Consider the following 25,149-nt stretch of genomic DNA (forward strand, 5'->3'; position numbering starts at 1 on the left):
CAAATGTCTTAAATAGTATGCTTTCCAATACACAGAATCCACCTCGGATTTTTCTGTCTGTTTGAAATGCTTACATTCTAATAAACAAGCCCAAGGCAACTGATTAATTCAGGGAAAGTAGCACCAGTTTTCTAGTTCTTCAGGCATAGTTTAGTGTTGCCACTGTTCCCACTTCCCTCAATTAGCCAATACCAATGGAAGCAATGGATTCAAATGTTGCATTTACTGGGACTCTGCTGTAGTTGAATTTTCTGACCAGATCAGTTAAATGTTTGAGGCGGTGTTCTCCTTGATAAGACAGACCTGTTCAATGTATTAAACAGCTTAGAACCCTCGTCCAAGTGTCATAATGCCGTGCTTTGTCTGTTCCATGGTCTGAATTACACATGATCTTGAAGTGTAGTTACTTAAACTGTGAAACGATCTTAATGTAGTAAAGTCTGCTTGTGACTAACTTAAAGCTAAATAATTTATATTTTAAAAATTGACTGGAGGATGGAAGGCCACTTAACAGGCTATATAGAGATCAAGCAGAGAATCAAGAATCTATAGAAGTTGTGAAATGGGAGAGACTCTTTCATAATGGGGTTTAGAGTGTGCAAAGCAGACTTTCCAGCTTAATGATGGCTGAATCTGACACTGTGCTTTAAATTTATTTTGAAACACTTCTAAAAGACTTCACATCAAAGCCCACAGAGGACTGACTGCTTAGCTTTATACTTTTGTATGTAGCTAAACAAGACTGTCACATTCATAACAAAATCAACTTTTATTTTGGTTGTGTAATAGTTCCTCCTGCAAAAGAGATCCTTCGATATTGATTCTCCTGTGTCCCTACCATCAAACCTTTCAGGATTCTGAGCTGGAGTTGTATTTAACTGCCTCTGCAAATATAGTGAAGTAATGTTGCCGAAAGAAAGCGCTTTCATAATTCCAAATACAGTAAAGACATAGATTTAGAGTATTTGTATGTGAGTGTGGGGGGGAAGTTTACGATAGCAGGGAATCCATTCTACCCTGTCTTCATAGCTTTGACAGAACATTTGATACAAGTGGCCAATAGGTAGCTATACAAGTGGCGTTCAGAACCTGTTATTCTGTGGGGAAATAGAAATAAGGTTAGCTTTTGAGGTAGAGCGCCTCTTTTTCAGTTGTCAGTTTGAACATAGGAGAATATTTTCACAAAAAATGAATCTGTCTGGTAAACCTATGTAATTAACTGATTCCTTTTCCTTGGGTGAGCTGAAGGCAGTTAGGTCCCAGCTGAAAGTTAGATTTATCTCCCAGCTGCTCAAGTACAGACTTTCATGCATCAAGGCTGGGAGGAAACAGCAGCAGTACTCAGTGTTTCTATCTTTTTCTTCTAAGTAACTTCTAATACTGAATATTTTATCACAAAATAGGATTTTTGAACCCCTTTTTACCACTACTTTACAAAAGGGATAAAATGTGAAGACCTTTGATACTATCCCAGATAACCCTAATGGGTGATGGTTCTTCCAGAATACTATAAATGTCAGCTGGAAGACCAGTAAACTTGTAGCAGGACTGGTAAACAACAGTGACAGATTTGCCTTCTGGACTAGTTCTCCATAAATTTAGTAATCCTGCTGCTACGAAAGATACCATTTTAACTGCACCCTCCACTGTATCAGCATGTTGCCTATTCAGGTTGAAAACATCTCTTCTGTTGCTTGATTTTTGAAACCCAGTTGACTCAATTCCTAGAACTTGATATGCCCTACCCCTTTCTCCACACACATTCAATGTCAGCCCTATTGTCAAATACAAAATTGGAGGGGAGAGGATCAGAACTTAACAACCTTGTTAAATAATGTTTATTTTTATTCAAGATGAGGAAATTCTAAAATGTTCACTTATGCACTTCATGACTTCTTTGCTCTGAGCTGTGCTACCTTAACATTGCATAACTTTAATATTTTTGCATTTAATAATGTGTCTAAGTGGATAGTTGATATAAGTAAAAGGACTTAACAGTTTAGTGAAGCAAGAAGAATATAGATCACTTTCATACCTGTAACTGAATCATGGTAATTAAAGCAGAATAAGGAATCCAAGTGAATAATAACCAAGAAGTATCTTGTATGTGAAAAGGTGCTGAAGCATGTGAACCATAAATGCCCCCATACCAATTAATTTCCTACCACTTGCTGCAGGATGTGGATACTAAAGATTTTATTTAAAACCTGAGATTTTTACTGTGTCAGTACATTACTTTTTATATAAGACTCTGAGAAGACCTTGGTTAGAGTACGTTCTGTGCACCAAGAACTGTTCAAAGAGTGAGTGCAAAATGTATGCTAGTATGAAAGTGCAGTTATAAAGAAGAAAGTTAAGCTTAGTCAAGGTGACCTACAGTAATCGAAAGCTTTAAAAATTCTGGAGGAGAATGATTTAACTGATGCAGGAAAACTGTTTGCTCTTACACAGAGCATAAAAACTCAGTTTTAAAGATTACTCTATTTGGAAGCAGTAAAAGCATTTAGGCACAACTTATTCACATAGGCTACTAAATGTATGGAAGAAGTTAAGGTCCGTTGAAGCAAGACGCTTTCTAGCTGTGATCCATCAAGATGAGATTGTAACTGCAAAAACGTTGACAGCCTCTTGAAATTGCGGGACAAAGAAATTCTGGACCGTTTGGTTTTTAATACTTCACAGTTAATCAAACTACAGTGTCGCAACATTGGAAGACCTCAAAAGAAACCTTGAGCCTTGCAAAGTTTGTAGTTAGTGTATGCAGGTAAATCCCAATGTCAAATGCAGGGTTATCCAAAACTATCTTGTCCCTCATAATTGAAACTTCTGTAAAATTTGTACTGCAACCTACATGTGTAGACATAACTCTGACGTCTAATTGGGGTTTACCTGTAATATTTAGCTATGTATCTGAGCTTGTCTGTGGCATACACAGATGTAAAAATTCCTGTATATCATAGATGACTGCTTCCAATACAGTCTTAATTAGAATTTTTATTTGGCCTCTGTTAAAATAGGCTTTCTCCAAATTGTCCATTTCATGTTGGCTCTCACTAGCAGTCATTGTGGGTGGGTTTTTTTCTTTTTCTTTTTTTTTTTTCCCCAACTTCTAAAATCAGGTGAATGCTGACTTAGTTTTTGGATCTAGTCCCTTTTGAACACTTACAACATGGACATCTGTCCATTAATTCATCTTCTGGAGGCATCTGGCATTAACGATAAAAATCAGGGAAACTGACTTGAGGCTGAATGTTTAACCCTCACCTGCCTTGTTGGGGTCAAAAAGACAGGTACAAAGAATTGTTTGGTATTGCCTTCAATACTTGGACACAAGGGGGAAGATGGAGGATTGTAAGTGAAACTTAATTCTTCCCTCTGAATTTCCTACCTCTTGCTGTTTTTCAACCCAGCCCTTTAAAACTTTCATGCATTTTTTTAATGAAAATATTATGCGATGTACAATTTCTTTAGAGGGTAATGTATGAGAGTCTACAGTTTAAACTTTGCCTGATTAGACATGGTTTACTCCTTTAAAGCCATCACATATCTTGGCAAAACTCAGTATAACCCTGGTGAGACAAAATAGATAAGAATAATCTACAGAAGCTGTAAATCAGAACTGAGTTGTACTGCTGTGTGTGAAATTTACCTAGCAACTGTCAAGTACTATCAGCTCCTATTGTTAGATGTACAAAATATTACAGTGAGCTGAATGGTAAATAGGGTTAACGCATGTGCAAGACAACATAACTAAAATACTAGTTACTGCAAAAAAACACTTTAAAAAAAAAAAAAAAGCTTACCTCATTCACTGTGCTAAATGCTAATGATGTAGCTCTCGGCTCACCTCATATACTTTAGGTGGCAAGGGCAATAATAGTGTACCAAGTTTTAAAGATGGCTAACCCAGATTAAAAATTTCTATTGGACATTTACCTACCTAGAGGCCCACTGCTGGCTCTGCTTTGTCCTCTCTTCCAGTTAAATAAGGGGCTCCATTTCTTTCCTCTCATCTGCTGCAAGAGAATCATTTTCCTGGCCCTCCCTAAAATTCTAAGGCCAGCACTGGTCCTGTGGTCTACTGCACTTTTTACATAGGCAGAAGTCTGCTTGCTATGCCTATAACTTAATGCGATATGGTTGTAACATGGTTTCTGATTCCAGATTGAATTGAGCAAATTGCTGACTTAAACTGTTCTGTACTCTGGTCCGGTTTCAGTCATGGAAAACATTTAAAAAAAAAAAAAAAAAAAAAAAAAAAAAGAAAAACTTTTCCAAAAGAGCATCTTGATTAGATAAGCTGTCTTACTGAATTGCTCCTACAAAGGATAAATGAGTAAATACCCAAGAGGAAGCTAAAATCTTGCTCTGAAAAAAGTCTGTAAAGTCAGTGACATAAGAGTTTTTAATGTTAAATGTTTGTTTTTTAGTAGTGAAAGTTCTCCCTCAGTCAGTGATGGACCTAAAGCATCTGGGAACCTGGTTGAACTTTAAAACTCTGAAACTCAATATGATGGGGACATAAGTGATCAGTTAGTGAACATTTTTTTTTTTTCCTGGGTAGGTGAAGGAGAGGAGGAACGAAAGTTTATTTAAAACTTTATTTAATTGGTTTTAACTTAATGTTCTATAGGATTCTCTTTTTTTAAAACTGGACAGTTAACCACTCAATAAGTAATACCTATTCCTTATATAAGAACGTGTCCCCTGGGAGACAACAAAAGAAACTTGACAGTGTATAGAGCTGCAGCCTGCAGACTTAGATTTTTAGTTTGTTTTATAAGCCCAGAGCACAATTATTTTGTGTATCACTTGCTGAGGAGACTGACTTCCTAATAATAATAATAATTAATAATAATATAATAAATTGGAGGTAGTGCTGACAGCTGAAACCATAGTACTACATCCCAGAAAATACTATAACTGTCATAAGACTTGCAGATAGGCATGGTTATCTTAAGAAGCTGTGTTTTTATGGAGTGGCTGGTAGCAGATCCACAGCAAAAGATTGTGGCTAAGTTTCCATTAAAAGCAGAATTTTCCACTCTCTAAAATCCACCTCCAATCCCTCTCCCCACCTCTCCTCCCCCCCCCCCGCCCCACAAAATCTGCCCCAAAAGCTGTGTAAAGAGTTAGGGCAGAATTTATGGGGGAAATTCCAAGTAATTTAAACAGTCTTTTGTGAGATAAAGCACATTTTAAATGTTTTTTTAATAGCTGGAAACTTTTTTGTAAGATTCGAGAGGTAAAAATGACAATTGAGAGAAGACTTCATTTGACTCTCTAGTACATGATACTGTAAAGGTCAATAATTTGTTACCTTTGGAACAGTGGACTACTAGTTATTCACCCATGGATCACTGGCAGTCTCTACTCAGCTGAACTGGTAGCTTTATTCACGGCTTTGGCACAGCTCCTTGCCTGCTGCAAACCTATCAAGGTACATAGGTACAGAAAGGGGTGCTGGTCTTGAAACTCTTGACAGGAGAGTAGTTAACAGTTCAGCTGCCCAAGTTAACAGACTTTCTGTAATTCAGTTAAGTTCCTGTTTGATGTACCAGAGTTGGCTCATGTGACTGAGGGAAGTGGTTGGAGGAAAGAGGGGAGGGGACAGATGGGTAAGCAATATTGGAGGTGCAGTCAAGGGGCCCCTTCTGTAGTGTTCCTGGAACTCAGCTCTCTTAGCCCTGAGTCTTCAGTAACCTCCCTGCTGCAACTGTTGGTGGAGATTCTAAACAAGATTAGAAGGCAATCATCCTCATCAAATTTGAGATGTGAAGGGCCTCAGAAGGTCCATTGCCCTTATCAGAATCCCATAGAGCCCTGCAAATCCACGGATATCTGTGAAGGTCTCTATCCATTTAGACACTACAAAATCATTAGAGCCTTTTGGATTCTTTTTTCAACATTCAAGCAAAGTAAATGTCTTGTCCCTCAGATTACATATTTAATTATTTACATTGTCCTTTATAGGAAAAATCTTAGCTGCTAAACCACACCGTGAGCTGCTGCAAGAGGAACAGAACTGAAAACTCTTTCCCTACCAGCGCTCCTGGTCCCTGATGTGTTTTGGGAAGGGAGAGGTGGCAGGGAGGCAGAGCTGACTTGTGGCACTTCTGGCTGCATTTACAGTGGCTCCAACTAGCTAACCAGCTGTGATTCACTAGGCTTGGCAAGCTGCCTGAGTCAGAATAGCTGTTTCTGAGGCAGTTAACAGGAAGTCCTCACCTTCCACTCCCCTTCCAGTTTACTTAAAACTGTTACAGGAGCTGAAGTGCCAGATCTGACTTCTCTGATTCCCTTGACTATGATCTACTTGAAGATTACCAGTAGTGGAATTACCTGTCTGACAGGCTCATCAGACAGGCCCTACCTTCAGGAGGGGAGTTACTTCCAGGGCCTGGACAGGTGGGGAATTGCCTTCTGATCATCTGTAGAATTCACCAAGAAACTTTGTAAACAGAGTTCAGGTTGCCAATTGGTGTGGGGAAAATGCTGTCTTGACTTTGCATTTCTTGGTTTTCTAATTTTTAAGCGTTGGGTGTTGAATACCCATATTCAGGAAAGATACAAAGAGAATAGAGCATTGAGTGCATACATCCTTAACTTCTTTGTTTCTTTTTAGAATCTATTCATATGCATAAAGTTTAAGCCACTCTTGTGACTTCCCTGTCAGAAAGTCATTTTTATGCAGAAAAACAAAGAAATCTGCAGGGGACATAAATTCTGCACATGTGCAGTGGTGCAGAATTCCCTCACGAGTAACTTCTGGTCAATTCTTTAACAGTACTGACATTGCTTCTGAGGGAGCATTCTCTCTCGGGCTTTGACCTACTAATGTAGTTGCACTGAAGTTCCTGGGGGAATGAAAATGTAGAACAAAATTTACTATAGTAATTTTGGACTTACATTTTTGCTCTTTTAAAAGGTTTTTCATGTGTTATGGAAGCATGGCCTTATGGTTAAGGTATTTGAACTTTTGGTTTAATACATCAATGTATCTTAAGATGGTGATATACAAGTACAAGCATTTTCATGCAATATGAAAGTCAAATGTAATCAATAATTAAGTAATATGTAATCTATCCAAGAGGCAAGACATTTACACTTCTTTAATGTGCAAAATAAAATACAAAAGAACCTATTGATATTTAGTGTGAGATTTGTGAGTGATTCGGTATAAATCTAATAAGACTCTTGCACAAGGCTTATGGCACTGAGACACTTCATCTGAAGTGTATGCCTTGTGTTCCCTTTCTACCTGGTTTCCCTAAGCCACATGCTTCTGCAAAAGTTAGGGGTGTCTGTTTCTCATAGTCTTAGCTCATTAGAACTCGTGCGTCAGTGGAAACACTCTACTGTGTTTCTATTCAGACTTTTTTCTCAAAAAAGTATAAATTGATTTGCTCAGTTTGATTTATTACTTGCAACAAAGTGAGGTGTATTTTGAAAATTTTGAGATTGCAGGTGATTGAGTGTTCTCAGGCATTGCTGTCACACTAATCATAGTGATTGGCTGCAGTCTATTTCAGGCATGATTTTGACAGATTGGGTTCATTAAATGTTTTCGGATCAGTTGTCTTTTTCCGATGGTTCAGTCCTGTCTGAAATCACCTGAAACACAAGCACTGATAAACCATCAGGAAGTTACTTTTGTCCCTCAGGTTCAGCTTGGCAACATTTTTCTTTCGGATTACTGGTAGATAGGGCTGAGAACCCTTCCGAATTGTGTTAAACCTAAAACCTTTAAGGGTCAAAACTCACTAACTCTTTAGTGATTCTAGCCCCTCAGTTTGCGACTAGTTGTGCAATTTGAAAACAGATTTAAGTTAGGGTTACCATATTTCAGCAAGCAAAAAAGAGGACGGGAGGAGCCCCACCCCCGTCCTGCCCTAGCCCGCCCCTGCCCCTTCCACTCCCTCCCACTTCCCGCCCCCCTCAGAACCCCCAACCTTCCCCCCGCTCCTTGTCCCCTGACTACCCCTCCTGGGACCCCTGCTCCTAACTGCCCTCCAGAACCCCACCCCCTAACCTAAGCTTCCCTGTTCCTTGTCCCCTAACTGTCCCCTAGGACCCTACCCTACCTGTACCCTGACTGCCCAAAACCTTATCCACACCCCCATCCCAAAAAAGCCCCCCCCAAACTCCTGACCCCCCCTGCTCCCTGTCTCTTGACTTCCCCCTCCAGAACCTCCCTGCCCCTTCTCTGGCCCCCTTACCCTGCCACTAAGACCAAGGTGCTGGGGAGGAGCAGGGGGAGGAGCTCCAGACTGCTGGTGGGAACTGCCGGCTGGTGATCTGCGAATGCAGCGGGGGGAGGGAGGGAGGAAGTGATCTCAGCTGCAGAGGAGAGGAGGAGGGGCTGTCTCTGGTTGTTGGAGCCCCATGTAAGTGGCACCATCCGGCCAGCTGCCCTGTCAGCAGCGCGCGCTCTGCATTGCGGGGGGGAGGAGGGAAGTCTGGACATTTACAGATTCCCCCCGAACGCTATTTTTAACTCTAAAAGCTGGACATGTCTGGGGGAATCCGGACAAATGGTAACCCTATTTAAGTGGCAAAAATTAGACTTTGTGGTGGGGGACATTTAAATGTATGCAAACTCCTTTCTGTCCATTACAAAAGTAAAAGATAGTTTGAGGGAGAATGCCAGTTTCTCTGTTACAAAACCAAAATGGTGGATTACCAAAATCATTTCTTTAATATACTGGTTATTTCCCATCAAAACTGTTAGCAAAGCATAGCTGGCTAGGAAATTCTAATCAGAGTAGTAGATACAAGTCCCACTGTTTCATGCCAGGCTCCTAAGAATGTTCTAAATTAGTATTTTGATTTGAAAAAGTTGTATCTAGGGAAAAATAGAACTGTATTTGCCTATTTTAACAAAAGGCAATTGTGGTCTTATACTGTCCACATCAGTTATATTATTATCCATTGTTTAGGTATTGAAGTTTTAAAGTAGGAGTGTGAAATGTTGACATTCTGAGGTGCAGAGCAAAATTTGGGGGTCAACATACTTGGGTTCCCGCAATGAATTAGCACTTTGTCATACCCATTTAGAAGGAAAGTTGGGCTGCTGAAATCCTTTCTTTTGTGGCACAGCAAGACCTTTGTGACAGAGTATGCAACTAACATTAACTGTGAGACTTCATTTTCAAATGAGTTTGAGACATGACCTGAGATGCAATTTTAAAAATAACCTTCCAACAGAGCAGTGATATTGAAACCTCATAAGGTCTGGAGCAAAATTAGTGGTCAGTGTTACCCAAAAGAGCCCCAGTAGTGTGAATTCATTGTTTAAATATAGTACTACAGTAAATTAAACAGTATGATGGGAAATATTTAGTGATTATTTTTATATAGAATATAAAGTAATACTAAAATACTCGGTCAGTCATTTTGCTGTGAGACTAATTATATATTCTCACAGCAAAATTACCAGGTATTATTATTATCAACTACAGTCAGTTAATAACATAGTAAAATAGCATCCTGATTGGTTAATAATTAAATCGGTGTTTTAATATTATGAGCTGCAAAGAGATGCAGGAGACTCATTAAAGCACCACTTGAGGCCCACGAGCCTCAGTCGAGTATCACTACAATAGAGGGTAATTTTTTTTGTACTTCTCCTTTGCCAGGAAGTGTGCGGTAAATTCTCTAGATTTGCATATAAATAAAGTTACACTAGTCATGACATGCACACTTACGAACTCCCTGGCAAGCAAGTTTGGTCTCCCTAATGCTGTTTCTGACTACTTTGACATATATTTAACAAAAAAACTCTTGTTTTGGAGGCATAAAAGTTCATTAATAGCTCATAGGTTTACTTATCAAAGCTTAGTTTCAAATCCTAGTTGGGTCTCAATTGAAAATTAGTTTAGCCTTTTCCTTCTGTGTGGGCATGTGGCTGAATCCCAGTTTCTCAAAGATGTTTCTACTCCCCAAAAGTCTTAGGGCTCAAATAATGGCAGCTTTGTAAGGTTGAAGTGCCTTGGCAAAAGTGTATGGACGAGCACTACTCAGTTTCTTGAGTTAATCTTGGTTCGGACCATCACTGAAAATCCTTTACTTCTGAGCACTAAACTTGCCCACTTTTTTTTTTTTTTTTTTTTTAAGACCTGTTTTTTTCAGTTGTATGGAATTAGGGTTATACTGAAATACTGTAAATCACCCATTTAATTTCTGTTGAATGCAGAAAGAAATTTGATGCAGAAGTAATGTGTGACTTCAGCTCGGAAAATTAAAGGAAAAAATGGACTAAAACTATACTGCAGTTGTTTGGGAAATCAGAACTGGGACAAAATTTTTGATAAAAGCATTTTGTTTTGTTTTTTAAATCCAGTGGAGAATTAGGAAGCACAATCTGAGAAATGTTTCAGGCCTCTGAGCTACTAAAATACAATTAGGGATTGTGCTAGGCACAGTATACATGTCATGAAAACACTGTACCTACCCCAAAAAAGTCTAAGGATGAAATGAGACAGGATTAAATACAGTAAATTCCTCAAGGCTTGTTAGACAGCACCTGTTTTTTCTTCCCCACTCCACTTAATCTAACCAGAAGAAAAGATAATTTATCTGAGGGACTATAACAGCTTCTTCTGAGATTTTTAAGAGGTTGATTTTCTTCAGTGCTACTCCATGATTTAACCAGAAGGTGAGCAAAGGTCTGAGGATACTTCGAGTTCCAGCAGATCACCTCTGATGCATTTCATGTAATCTGTCTTGGGACTCAGTATCAAAGTGAGTCTCAGGAGGCAACATGCTCTGTTGCCGCCAAGTTAAATCTTTTTTTTTTAAATAGAACTGCCTTTTGGATTATTACTTTACAAAAATCATTTTTCCAACAATGTATATTTTTAAAACTAAGGGACTTACTGCAAGTCTAATGGCTTTTCATAGAGCTCTTAAAGAATTTGCAGGTCTGTAATTGTTCTAGGTGACTACTAAGTTATAAAGCAGTTAATAAATGCCAAACAATATTAGTGCTCTAAATAAGTTTCCTTCATTGTTAATAAATCACCCTCTGCACTCTGACTTAGAGGGAGTGGGGAAGGAGTATTGCTTTGCAAGTCTTTCGGCTTGTGGACAGCTCCAGTAGGTCACTCTTGTAGCATCACAGAACACAGCATTGCCCAGATCCCTTTGTCTTGTAGGTTCCAGGTGTTCACATGTGATTTGGACATGAAAGAAGCCTTGGTAAGAATAACAATTAAGGTTTTTGATATAGCTTCTTTCATCCAACTGGATCCTGAACTTTATTTTGTCATTTAAAATTTGATGCACGAGGAGACAGTGGTTTTCCTCAGAAGAAAAAGTCCCAACTCCTGGGACTTGGCCTACACTATAGAGTTAGGTCGATGTAAGGCAGCTATTATGTGTGTACACACTACAGCCTTGCTCCTGCCGATTGCAAGTGCCCTACTACAGTGACATAATACCTCCACCGAAGGCATAGAGCTTATGTTGGTGTAGTTAAGACGACAGTGTCCATGTAGATACTGCGTTACTTACATCGACTCTTGGCCGTCATTCTTATCAATTTAACGGCTCTGTGCTGGAGCTGTGAAATTGTCAAGAAAGCAAGGCTGTCACCAGGATGAGTGGGTGGCTCCAGCTAGAGCCTGGCTGCCCCCAGGCTCCCCATCCCACTCCATGCTTCCAGCCGAGCTGCTGCCTGGAGGTTCCCCGCAGGGATGTGTGGTGCTGTGCACGGAGGCTTGCTGCGGGGAGCCTTGGTATTGCCCTCCCACCCCATTCTCAGAACCCCACAGCCAGGCTCCCGGTGGGGAGTTCCGCATCCAGTGTCCAGACAGATCCTGGGCAGCTGCTGGGCTATCGCCAGGGAGCTGGGTGGGAGCAGCCCCATTCACTGCCCCTCTTAATTCGGTGGAAGCAAATCTCGACTCTGAATCAAATCTCCACCTGTTGAGCAGAGATGGAACATCTGTAATTGGTACAGAAGATCTGAAGGAGAAAACTAACAGAAACTTCCCTGTTTTGTAATTCCTTTTGGTTAATCTCTAGCTAGTGTATTCTAGTATTTCGGTTGGGTTTAATGTGCAGATGTTGGATGGTGTTGGTGGCTTGTGGTAGACAGGAGGTCATGCTAGATGATCTGGTGGTCCTTCTAGCCTAAAACTCTGACTCAGCTTGTTTACATATAACATCTTGTTTTCAGTCTGGAATACAAATTAATGTATTCGGAACCTATTTTACTGTTTGAAGCAAATGGTATCTTTTATTTGTGTTCTTTCCAGTGTAGTAATACTTTTATGCCCACATACAAAACTAAATGTTTCTGGCCTGAAAACTTATTTTATTATCTTTTACACTACCTAGGTGCTGCACAGTTAGAAACAAGAGTTCAGGACTTGGTCTCGTCCAGAACTTAAAAATTTGATTTCCTTGCCAAAAATTCAAACCTTCCAGTTCTGAAGAATATTTAACTGTTTTGAAATCTAAGTATAATTGACTCAGAACATTATATGTGCAGGAAACATTTTAGTCAGTCACTGTCAATGTAGATAGCCATAAAAGCACACTGCTAAATCCCTTTAATCTTGTCCAGATGAATTGTGACAAAACTCTCAGATAGTATTCCAATTCCTACTCCACAGATTTTGACATCCAAATCACAAGTGTAATTGGGTATGGCATCATGGGAATCCTGAAAGTCTACTGCCCTTGAACATATTTAAAAATTCCCTCTTAGACATGCATATGTGCTACCATTACTGCCCCTAATTGCTTCCTTCCAACATGCAAACAGAATGGCTGCGGTTTTGGTAACTGTATTCTTTTTGGGTACAACTACACTGCACTAAAAGACCCACAGCATAGCTGCCAGAGTCAGCTGACTCTGGCTTGGGGGACTCCGGCTTCCGGGCTATAAAATTGCAGTGTAGACATTTTGGGCTTGGGCTTGGGCTGGATCCCACGCTATGAGATCCTTCGCCCTCGCAAGCTCTCAGAGCCTGGGCTCCAGTCCGAGGCCAAATATCTACACTGCAAATTTTACCAGCGAGCCCAAGTCAGGTCACCCAGGCTCCGAGACTCTCTGTCATGGGTTGTTTTTTTGCTATGTAGACATACCCTTTATTCCTCTACCCAATAGTGCTTTCCCATGTGCTGGGGGCAGCAAAAGCATTATCTTCAGCTGTTGTGCATTCAATACAAAACAGATTAATCTCTCCTGCAAGCGGCCCTCTCCATACTCGCACCAGAAAAGCAACACACATAGTAGGAACGGAGACTGAAGATACTACTGAGTCTGGAAGTACACTAGTCCCTTCTGGTCAGTGTGGAGGCATATTAAAATGGTATGGCAACGTTTCCATTTTTGCTGACTATGCTCTACCTTCTCCGTATATAGAAAATTTTAGTCTCTAGTCCCACCAGTATGACACTTTTCTAAAAGTACTCTATCTTTATTAGAAAAGGGTATTCTTTGAGGGATTTATTTTGCAATTTTCATAACTTGTGTTTTTCAAGTTGTCATATCATTTCAAGTTATCAATTCATATTCAGTTCAAATTTAATTAGTCTTAAAATAAAATGTCAAATATTTTCATATTTGTACATCCAGAAGCTCCAACCTAGATTTGTCTAAGACAGTGCACTTTTCAGGTGACAAAGTTCATGCAGGGATTCATATTATAAACTCTACAAAGGATTCAGGTAGTCCTACAGAGCCTTTCAGATACTATCCAGTCCTGAAAACTGCACTGTCAGTCTTGTGTCCGTTGACCACACTTTACTTTGCTCCAGTTTTATTGTTCTACATAAAAATAATTAGTTTTGGTACAGAAGTGCAGTTGCTTTGTAAAGTATAAAAGACAAATGCATTTGGTCTTATTATTGCTTTAACGACTTCATTCTTGTTTTATTCTTACATTTAATAGGCACGTTTTCCAGCTGTTGTTGTACAATTAAAGGGCTTATGGTGTTAAAAACAGCATTATCTTTCAATGCCACCTGCTGCTGTTTCCTCAAAGGGGAGCTGAACTATAGCAATACTTTTAGTTGTTGAATATTGTAATTTTGGAGTAAAATTACTCCTTATCTAATAGTTACTTCCATTGCTAAAACCAGACTGTATACAGAACCTGGTAGTGTAAAGAATCTTAGCACTTTACTCACTTCCAAAATGTGTTTATTTTTGAAGTTTTGGCATGTTCATCTTCCCTAGAAGTGTGTTCTTGGCCTGATTGAGGTGGTATGAAGTAGTAACTTACAGTAAAGCTAATATGAACCTCCTACGTCCAATATCTCAGAAAAGTGTGTTATGAGTGTTTTCAAAAAGCACTCCATTTGGCTCTCAGCTTTTGCAGCATGTCTGTTCCATGTGTTGGAAAGTAGCAGAATGTATACATACCTGCCTTAGTTACCATTTGGGCTTGACACCAGGAAAATAAAACTATCAGTTTCTCTAACTTATCATTCACTGTGTCTCACTACATTGGGCACACTTAAACTTTTACCATTCTGAATGTTTATAGTGGAGTTCACAGTAGTGGCACAACTTTCACTAGAAACTAGAATCTTTCAAAATGACGTTAACTCTGCCCATTGTGTTGGCACCTAGCCCACTGGGGTCTCTCTGGGTGCTGCAAGATAAAGATAACTTCTTATAGGCTGGGTTAATGTGAGTAAGTATGGGGGAGGCTTCATTTCTTAGAAGACAGGATTAGGAAGGTAAATAGATCAGCAGGCTGAAAACAGAATGTTTGTGCTAACTATAATAGGTAAATGGGTAAGTGAGCTAAGGGACACATCTGAACTAGCTAAGATAAAGGAAGGGAACACCCAGTGGGACAATCTGGTAATGATTGAAATAAGTTGGGAACATAAAGATGAGGTAAAGAGTAAGTTATATAGGGACAGTGTTGTGGACAGAGCATGCTGTTTAGGAATTGGTTTCTACCAAGTAACCAAGCCAATCCCATGACATGTAATACAATGTATATAGTACATGCAATGTAATGTGTAAGTGTGTGTATAAAGAAAGAGATTTGCTGTGTAATTTTGGGTATGTGGTACACCCTACAACCACCCCCTCTGCTTGAGTCAGATCCCCATGAACTCAGGTGGACTCCAGTCTTGGAATTCAATTTAGTTTATTTGGCATACAGCACTGCAACGCTGAGTTGATCAGAGTGGAAGAGGTCTTGAGGAATCCCAGCACTTTTGTGGTACACAGCAGATGCATTTTGTTGCCCTAAGGGGCATGCAGTGCACATCTTTGGGTGGCACAAGCACATTGATCTTACAGATGATTTCCTTGGTTAATGCTGCTAGCATGTTAGAGTAGGAAGATGAGGAATGAACCTCTTCCTCAAAAAGAGGGAAGAGTGAAGTAGACCAAAGGGCAGAAAAGCTGGCTTAAAATTTTTAATCTGTTCGCTTCAGATGGGGAAAGAAATGAAAACTGTAGAATCACCTTGCCCTCATTTTCAAAATGTCTTGTGCTTTTGAAAATTGAAAACTTGGGTTTTTTAGGCATTTTGACCTAAACTTATGACCGTTTTGCATTGTGCAGAAATGTATGACAGGAATCTTTCCTTCAAGTGGGGAGACCATTTTTATAAACCAGAGCATTTGTTTTTAGGAAACCTAGTCCTTTGTGAGACTAGGTTAGACTATCATAAGTAATACGCAGTTGGTTTTATCCTCCATGTCATTAAACAGTTTTATAACTCACACCTTAGATAAGCTTCTTATCTATACTGTATACAGTAAATGTTTGCTTTTTTAGTATTGAAGTAGTGTACTATAGCAAATGCAAAATTAATTTTGCTAAATTATGCTTATATTTACTAACTGTTTTAATAACTTTAGAATGTATAATAAACACTGATAAGATTCTTTCAGTTGTTTGAACACACCAGTACTTAAAAAATAAAATAAATAAATAAATAGGTCAATGAGGATATCTCTGGTTAATCTTTTACCTAATTAAGTCATCTTGCAAGCTCTTACAGCATGTCATCTGCTAACATCTTGGGAACATAACAATCAGGGTTCAGATGCAGTCACAACAGACTGTCCTAATGGCACTAAAAGATGACCTTATGGCTGTGGACATAGGCAGAATTTCCATGCTTATACTGCTGGACCTCTGGCAGAGTATTGCTAACCCAGCTACCTAATGTAGGCATAGCACTGCAGTGGCTCCAGTAGTTCCTCTCCAGGAGAACTGAGTGACAAAGGGTAACTGCTTGAGATGCACTTACTTGTGGAGTCCAAGAGGGATTCATGCCATCCCCCATTGTTTAATATCATATGTGAGATGCCACAAAGTTAGTGGCCAACAACATGACATGACACGCAACTGTGCTTGATTCATCACTCATGCAGTCACTGCCACAGCTAAGATGTCACAGGCCTACTAGGGATCACTGGATGAAAAGTAGCTGGTTCAAGTTGCACCAAGGTAACAGCATTGATGCTGGTTAGAAGGGGAAAATTATCTGAAGAACTAGCAAGTATTGTCCCCATCTTCCATTGAAGGCATGCAACACCATTTATCAAACTAGTGCAAAATGTCAGAGAGGACCCAGACTTCTCACTAAGCTTTCATGACCAGGTGGTGTTGGTGATTTAAAATAAAAAATAAAAAAAGCTTTTCAACTCCAGCTCACCAGGAAATTTGTACAGCTCAGAAGAAGGGGCCTGCTCATGCTGTTTCAGTACACAAATTACAATTGGTAGGGAAAGTTTACATTGAATATATGTACATTGCTTTAAAAATGAAGTACAAGAATGTACACATGTTAACTGTGCTGCCTGTCCTGGAGACATAGTGAGTGTTGTCCAAATACTAAACCTCACTCAGGTTCTACCAAATGTAGTTTGCTGAAGGTCACATAGCAATTTAGTGTCCGAATCAGAGTTAGAACTCGAGTTCTTGGCCCCTATTCACAAGCTAAACCTTTTAAACAGTTCCTCTTCTACTGGAAATAAGTGTTGAATTTCCAAAAGAGGCAAATTAATCTAGCACTCATCTCTCTATTTGAGAATTTGCATCAAGTTGATGATACTGGGAAAAGGACTAATAAGTGCCTTTTAGGAGAAATCCTACATTGTAGACCACTAAGTAATATTTGAGAGGTTATCTTCGTATCTTGAGATTAGACTTGGGTGTTTGTTTGGTTTTTTGGGGGGGGGGGGGGGGGGTTACCATTTATTGGGGGTAGTTTAAAGAAACATGTACAATTTACATTGAAAGCCTTCAGGAGTTTGCTTCCAAGTGCAGTATGTTCCTTATTCTTAATCATCTAAGTGTGGGCTTGTGTGAAACTTATAACATGGTTTCATTTTAGCAAGGGCCTTATTTTATGTTCTCACTCAGAGATATTCATATCCTTGGTGTGACATTGATTTAAATCAGTCTTGGAAAAAGTCAACCTAATTTGAAATTGTGTGCTATTGCAGTTTTAGATTAAAATGTATGAGCTAAATTGAAAATGCTGTTTAAAACACTACTAGTCTTAAGTAATAGAGTATTTTATATGAATTTCACAAACCTGCTGAATGTAAAACAAAACAAAAACAAACTATTAACACTGTACTTACAATGATTCTATTCAATTGAGGGTTACAAGGAAAAAATATAAGCACATATCTAAATTACTTCAGTGAGAACTATGGAAGTATAGAGATGAAATTTGTGTAAATTGCAATCAAATATAACATCAACAGAACAATACTAGTGTTATAATGCAACATTTTCAACTATAATTTGAGAGCAAAAATAAGAGTGCCATTACCCAAGTTTCCTTAAGGGTAAGGTGACCATATGTCCCGTTTTGGCTGGGACAGTCTTTTTTTTTTAAGCCCTGTCCCAGCCATCCTGACTTTATTGCCAAAAGTGGGCATTTGTCCCATTTGCTCTTGCCAGCTTGATTAGCTGGCAAGAGCAAAAGGGACAAATGCCCACTTTTGTCAAAAAAAAGTGGGGTGTGGTATGCAGGGGGCAACAGGAGATGCCAGCCTCGCACAGGGTGGGGAGGCAGGGCTTTGGGGGGGGGGGGGGGGAAAGGGGAAGTTCCAGTGTACGGGTGGCAGGTTAGGGTTTGAGTGACCAGCGACATGAGGGAAGTGGTGGAAATATATGCAGAGTTCATAATCTTACATATAATTAATAAATCGTACAGATTCCCAAATTATCACAGGTGGTCTAACAACAAAGGATGTTAATGAGGCCCTGGGTCCTGTCTTTATTGGTATTGATGAATACAGAGTGTGAAACTTAGAATTTTAGGTTTTATATATGGATTTAGTGTCTGTTTTTAAAAAAAAAAAAAAAAAAATAGGAACAACTAAATGTTTCCAAGTACATAATAGCTGCTCTAGGATACAGCTGAAGCAATAATTCCGTATTCTCTACACTTTTCTTCCATCAATATAGTTTTAGTATGAAATAAAAAAAGTATTCTTTAATTTTAAAGATGGGGGTAGTAAATAGAATTAAAGATGGAAAAGGTCTGGTAGTCTCTGAAATCCTTTTCTTTCCAGAGTAATTCTATTCACTCAGCATACTTCCTGGCACCTTGTCCAGTCTAACTTTGTCACTACCAATGGGTCTTCCTTCTCTTCCCGAGGGACACTCTCACAGCCTCATACCTCATTTTTAGGAAATATCTTTCCTGAATAACTTTTCCTTTCATCCCATTAGTTCTTTCACTCCACCTCCATTTCATTTTGTATTTCCACCATTAATCTGCACACTTACCATGTCCTCTTAGTATTTTAGATAAGCTATCCATAATTTGTCCTTAGTCTCCACTCTCATGCGCAATGTGACTAAACAAAATGCAAAGGGAGTACAGTATAATTAACCACACAAGGTGCAAGACAATCAAGATGGGTCCATTCCACTTCTAATTTTTCTGATATAGGGTGACCAGATGAGATGAAGGAAAAAATCGGGACACCGGGGGAGGCCCCCCCCCCCCCAAAAAAAAGCAGAGTGCTGCGTTGTGGGACTTATCAGGACGTCTGGTCACCCTATTCTGCTCTCTCTACTTTCAGATCTGAGATTTTTGTTCTCTTTTGAGCTTCCTCTAATTTCTTTTTGATCCTAATGTGGCTAGATGTACACGGTATTGCAAGTGTAGTTGAATCTGATATGTTAAGAAAAGGTGCTGTTGCTTCCCTTCTTGGAAACATGTTGCTTTTGGTTATTCCGTTTTATTCTACCAACGTTTATGGCTTCATGCTTTTAGAATGCCATTTTAAGAAGTCTAGAAACACACATCTCCATACTGTCCTAACCTCACCCCCTCTCCACCCTCGTGCTGTCTTCACCGCCAAACTATAGAATAATCACCTACTGACATGACGTGGCATAGGGGAAGGAAAATTGGACAATCTTGAAAAGAAAAGAGGGGGGGGGGAAGTGAGAAGAGTAAAGTAACATTGAATTGCAGTGCAGAACAGCCTATTCATATTCCTGTAGTTTAGGACTGACCAGATGAAAACTCTGTATTGTGCTAGGTTTGGGTCTTATACATCAAAACCATGTAGTGCTGTTCGTTCATTAGCTTTGTTTCCATTTTCTAGAACATTGTGGAAAGTTGGGTAATAAAGCCACTGTCATCCAAATTTCAGTACGTACTTAATTTTACATTATTTAAATAATAAGCTGCATTGGGTCTTGTAAAATTAATTTGGCCGTCATTAATGACCTAATGTATCGAAATTAGGGCAACGTACCTTGTGAACAGGCTTCTTGAGAATTTTGATGTGATGGTGGATGGTATTTCTTACTAACTTTTATTTTGTTTAATTGATTTCCCCTTCATTGTATCTTAGGCTTTTTTGAAGGTGTTTGTATCATTTTTGAGAATATAGGAGAACGTTACCAATTCCTAGAAATTGGGGACCTATAGTGACTTATTGAACTTTGCATCATAGCAAGTATGTGAACAAACAAAAAGAGAGTGCATAATGAAATACACTGTTTTTCAGCCAATTTCTGATATCTAATGGGCTATATTAGTAAATAATATGTACTGTAATTCACAAAATAGTTTTAATGTGACCTTTCTGCAGCACTCTGTATCATTCAAAGTGGAGTGGCAACCATTTTTGTGTACTAGCTCAAATTCCAATGTACTTCAAAACCAAAAGACTGAATATATTTAGCTATGAAACTAAGTGGCTTGTGGTTTCTAACTGAGAAATATATACAGCATGTAAAGGAAATTTGTGAGCAGTTTAGTGAATTGTTCAAAATAGTTCTCCAGTGAGTAATACTAGTATGCCAGAACCCCTTCACAAGAAACTGCCGATACCAAGATGCAAACTCCTTTATTAAGTGACAAATCTTCATGTTTTTACAGGGTGCTGATAAGTCTGTGAAAGGCCCAGATGGACTAACTGCCTTTGAAGCCACTGACAACCAGGCAATCAAAGCTCTTCTTCAGTGACGGATGGACTGATATAACTAATGTCTTTTCTGTGGCCTCACACTGCTGCCTGTCTGTCACTCTTTGTATCTTCCAGCTTCTTCAGCTAAATACTTTGGGGGGAAGGGAATTCTCAATGAATCAAACTAACTAGGGGTCTCTATCAAAAAGATAATCTGTTTGGAGAGAATGGAAATCTATATAATCAGTGTCCTTCAGGATTTGTTTCATGCACAATCTTTTTTTTCCATTTCTAGTGAAAACAAACTTCTGCAGGAGGGAGAAAGAACATGCACTTAAAAATTGGTTGTATGCCTCCCTGGTTAGTTCTATTAAGTTTTGTGTTGAAAGATCAATTTAGACAAAAGTACTGTATTAAGTACTCTAAAATGCTAAGAGGCAGTAGTCCAATGCTGTTAGTATCTGCCATGATAGAAAATGTAGTAATTGAGGTAGTTGGATTGCTTATCTCTTGATAACTATATCCTTCTGCTTTAAAGCATATGTTGAAATTCTGAAGACTTCTGATACTAGTTAAAGGAGCTATCTCCACCTTGACTAATCAGATGCCACACTAACCTTTTTTGACTCCTTGTAAATTAGGAAAGATCAGTTTAGGCAAGACCTTGTTCTATTCCAAAAGACCTGCCAAGGTACCTTGGTAGGATTGAACTTTGGGATTTCCCTCTCTTTTCCCCCACCCATGTGTTCTAGTCCAGAACTGACCAATCTGACTTGTAATATTTTTGGGTCCGATAAGAAATGTCTCTGCAGTTTACCCTTTTGGGTTGTCAGTTGGAATTTCCTCATTTACCATGTCAGTGTAAACGATATAGGCACATATGGTGAAAGCTCCAGGCCCTCTGGTACGCAAGAAGAATTTCTCTGCTACCTTAAGTGATTTAAACTTAGTGCTGCTGGTAATTATTTAGATGTTCTCACTAGAAACAAATATCAAAGTTGCTAAATGTCTTTTGCTATAGTTTCAAAAAATAGTTATATGAAGAGCTTTCTATATTCTACTGTCAGGAAAAGGAAGACTTAAATACAGTTTCACTGAAATCTGTAACTACCACCAGAGAAAAGGTAAGATTTCTTTTTTTCCCAATGAATTTCCTAAGATTCCTCATCAACTGGCTAAAAAAGCACTTTTTTTAATGTCATGAATTCATGGAGAGCAACAGGCTTCTTCTGAAGCTCCTGCTACATTCCTATAGCATGTATGATCCTGCAAATATATTTAAATTTAATCTGGAAGTTAACGTACCAGTAAATATTACAGCAGTAGAACTGATAACTAATGGAAGCAGATTTAAGATTGTAATAAGGGATTCCCACCACATTCCTCCCATGAAAGTCTGAGCTTTTGATTTTCATCTTTAATTTGCATTAGACACATACCAGCTCACCCAAACAATTCACAGTACTCCATACATTATATAAAAATATATTTACCTTTTGGGATGTCGATATATGCAGCTTTCAGGCATTATGGTAACATGCAAAAAATGTGCATCATGTTTAATGCAGAGTATGTTTAAACAAAACAAGCAAATCTTATTTTGATTTCTCATGTCTGGGATTGATGTGATATCAGGAGGGTGAGCAATATAGTATTTGGTAATTGCCATCCAGATAAATATATACTGAGACATTTTGGGTTCATATTTTAACCATGTTGCATAAAATTGAATGTATTTCAGTTATAAACAACCCTGTATTTAGAATGTAAAATGAGAACAAACAGAGTTCTATATATGCAGCATTCCCACAGGATAAAAAAATCAGGAATACAGTCATTCTGGCCAATGAGAAACTGTAATGAGCCATTATTGATGGGTTTCTTGGATTTATGGGAGGTATGGATGGCAAAGAAGAGTGGAAAGATTAAATATGTTTTAAAAACTGTAATCAATCACTGAGTAACTGGTGAATGAGCACATTTGACTAACTGTTTTTTATTAAGTCTTTAAATAAAGAACTCTATAATCTATCTCTAATCAATGCTGGACTATCATCTCATTATGATAGTGTGGACTCTGAATACAAATTCTGACTTTTTGTAAGATATCGCTGAAGTAATTAGTTCTATGTTGGCATAAACTAGTCTCTATTTATGCTATTAAAATAAACTAGTCCAGAAAACTGCAATTTGAAATCTTTTTTAAAAAAATTCAAGTTTGTAGTTTGTAGTATCAACAAATTGTGTATCTGGCCATAACATAACCTCCTATTGTCCTTTTTCTCTTTGCCTTAGCCTCCCCGCACTCCTACCTCCTATTAAGTGATCATAATTGTAGCACTGGATCATTTGAACCTTCTTTGTACTAGTTCTTCTGGTGATACAGTGGAGGCTATTTAGCCTTTATCTCCTACAATTATGTAAACACTTGCATTTTTCTTGACCTATTTCACATTTTAAAAAAAAAGCAAACACTCTAACACGACAAGAGTGTGTTTAATTTGATTATAATATGAATCCAAGCCACTTTGCCAGAATAGTTAAAGGATGATATTTAAATGTATGTTTTTACTAAAGAAGAAAAACTTGTTTGCTTTTTGCACTACATAAAGGGTTGTCATTTTTGTCCAGGTTTTAAGAAATATTAAACACTTTAATCTTTCTGTTTTGTGCATGGACAATAGGTTTGTTCATTCACTTCCTTTTCATGACATTATGTGAGAAATTGCCTGGCTACCTGTTTCTCTCACTAGCCCTTCAATGGGTGAACTTGTCAAATTATAAGTTCTTTTACGCACAGGAAACTGTAAAACAGTCAAACACAAAGGCTTAAATATCTTGTCAAAGCCAACTGGAAATGCATACATTTGGAAATCCACATCGTTTTTATTGCCCTCCCTTTCAAATTTGGGTTGAATGTTTTAAAACTAAAATGTATCTTGGATTTTACATCCTCTGCTCCTCTTCCTTATTTAAAATAAATCCTTGAGACTTAAATGGAGCTTCCTCCTCCTTTAATACAATATTGAATGCATTAATTTGTCTATAGAAGAGGCTGGTAAGAGTGGAGTGTCCTAGTTCAAGCAATTGCAGTGTTGCATGCAAAATTTCAAAATGAACTGTCTTAATTATATTTTGTAAATGAAGAAACAATCATATCTTTCTACGCAGTGATGGAAGAAAATTAATGCTTTGTGCATTTTGATATTTAACTTCCTCTTTTCACCAGTGTAGTTATTTTGACACAGTTTGGTTTATCATTGTCATGGTTCATGGTCATCAGAATGCTAAATGATACTGTATTTTTAAGTTTGTTGCAAGAGTGAATGAATGAAATAAACTTGAATTGTGCTACAGAAGAATCGACAACTTTATTTCACTACACACTCTTCCTTTCTGTATTTTCTGTTAATCTCTGCTCAGACCTACATAGCTGTTTAGCTCTAGTAGTTCAGTTTAACTGGCACTGTGCAGAGTAACTTCAGCTATATTAATACAATAATGTGGACTAATCTGAAGGCTGGTTTACATGAATGCTGTAAATTGATCTAAGTTACGCTAGTTGATGTAACTTAGGTCTATTTACAGCGGTGTTTGTGCTGCACTATGTCAATGGGAGACGCTCTCCCATCGACACAGCTTCCGCCTCTCCAGGATGTGGAGTACAGACATCCACAAGAGAGTGCTCTCCCATCAACTTAGCGTCTTCACCAGACCCGCTAAATGGACACCACTGCATTGATCACAGCAGTGCCAGTTTAGCTGGTAGTGTAGACATGGCCTGAGAAACCAGTTTTGCTCTTGACTGGCCACTAGTCTTAATATTAGCTACATATGATTTCGAGCACATAAATGCTGTCTCTTCTCCTACCCCTTCCCTTTCTCTCCCCCCCCCCCCCCCCCCCCAAAAAAAAAAAAAAGTTTGGGACTGAATGAACATGGAGACTCCCATAGACTTTCACTGGTCAATACACAATTTGTCATATTGAAATTTGCTGCTTTAACGGAATGCTTGCATTTGCACTGGCTTCAACTCTTATTTGCCTGAAAGGCAAAGAGACTCCACTTCACGTTTTGTGACAACTCAGAACTTAAGAGATTAAAAGGAATATTAATAAATACATGGAACCAGAGACTGGTATGGAAACAAAGTGCAAGTGTACTTTCCAAACTAGATCAATGTCCACTTTGAAAGAAATGTTTTTTATGAATCCTTTGCTCCCAGAGCCTGACTTTCCCTGTTAAGTAGTAATGCATGGTGCTAAAGGCTTGCTGTCCCTGAAATCTGTTTACTGTATATTGCCTTCTAGAGTGGATTAAAAGGACCTTGGAGAAAACCAAACTTTTCCTGCCTCAATTGTCCTTCAGGAGTAATGCAGTTCCTTCCTTCCTCAACTTTACTGTCCAGAACATTTGAGTGAAAAGCTCATTTAGGTATAGCTGGAGTGTATGTTGATGTTGCATATAACTTCACATTTTGTATTGATTTCTGTATCTTTATAAGAAAGCACTGATAACACACATAATTTTAATAGTTTAATACTGTTCCCTGTAGTAGGAGAAATCTAGGTCTCATTTAAATTTTGTCCAAAACAAATTCAGTTTTTAAATGCACGTATTTTAAAAGAAATAACTTATGGTACAGAGTGGTATTTCTTATAATGAAATAGAATATTGTTATAAAAATTATAAGGGACAAACTAGTATTCCAAAATGAGAAGCTTCACTTGGACTTGGATTTTTTTTTGTAGTTTTCTATTTTGAAATCATAAA

General features: G+C 38.5%; 1 protein-coding gene across 1 annotated transcript in view; it reads left to right on the plus strand.

Moving 5' to 3' along the window:
* MTPN (myotrophin) overlaps positions 1-23,735 on the plus strand; it is a 51,874-nt gene extending 28,139 nt beyond the window's left edge. Inside the window, exon 4 of the mRNA XM_034779859.1 lies at positions 20,349-23,735. Coding sequence (XP_034635750.1) covers positions 20,349-20,435 — 87 coding nt within the window. The 3' untranslated portion in view covers positions 20,436-23,735. The remainder of the gene's footprint in view (positions 1-20,348) is intronic.
* The last annotated feature ends 1,414 nt before the right edge of the window (positions 23,736-25,149 follow it).

The sequence above is a fragment of the Trachemys scripta genome, chromosome 1, assembly GCF_013100865.1.
Source record: "Trachemys scripta elegans isolate TJP31775 chromosome 1, CAS_Tse_1.0, whole genome shotgun sequence".
Taxonomy (NCBI): domain Eukaryota; kingdom Metazoa; phylum Chordata; order Testudines; family Emydidae; genus Trachemys; species Trachemys scripta.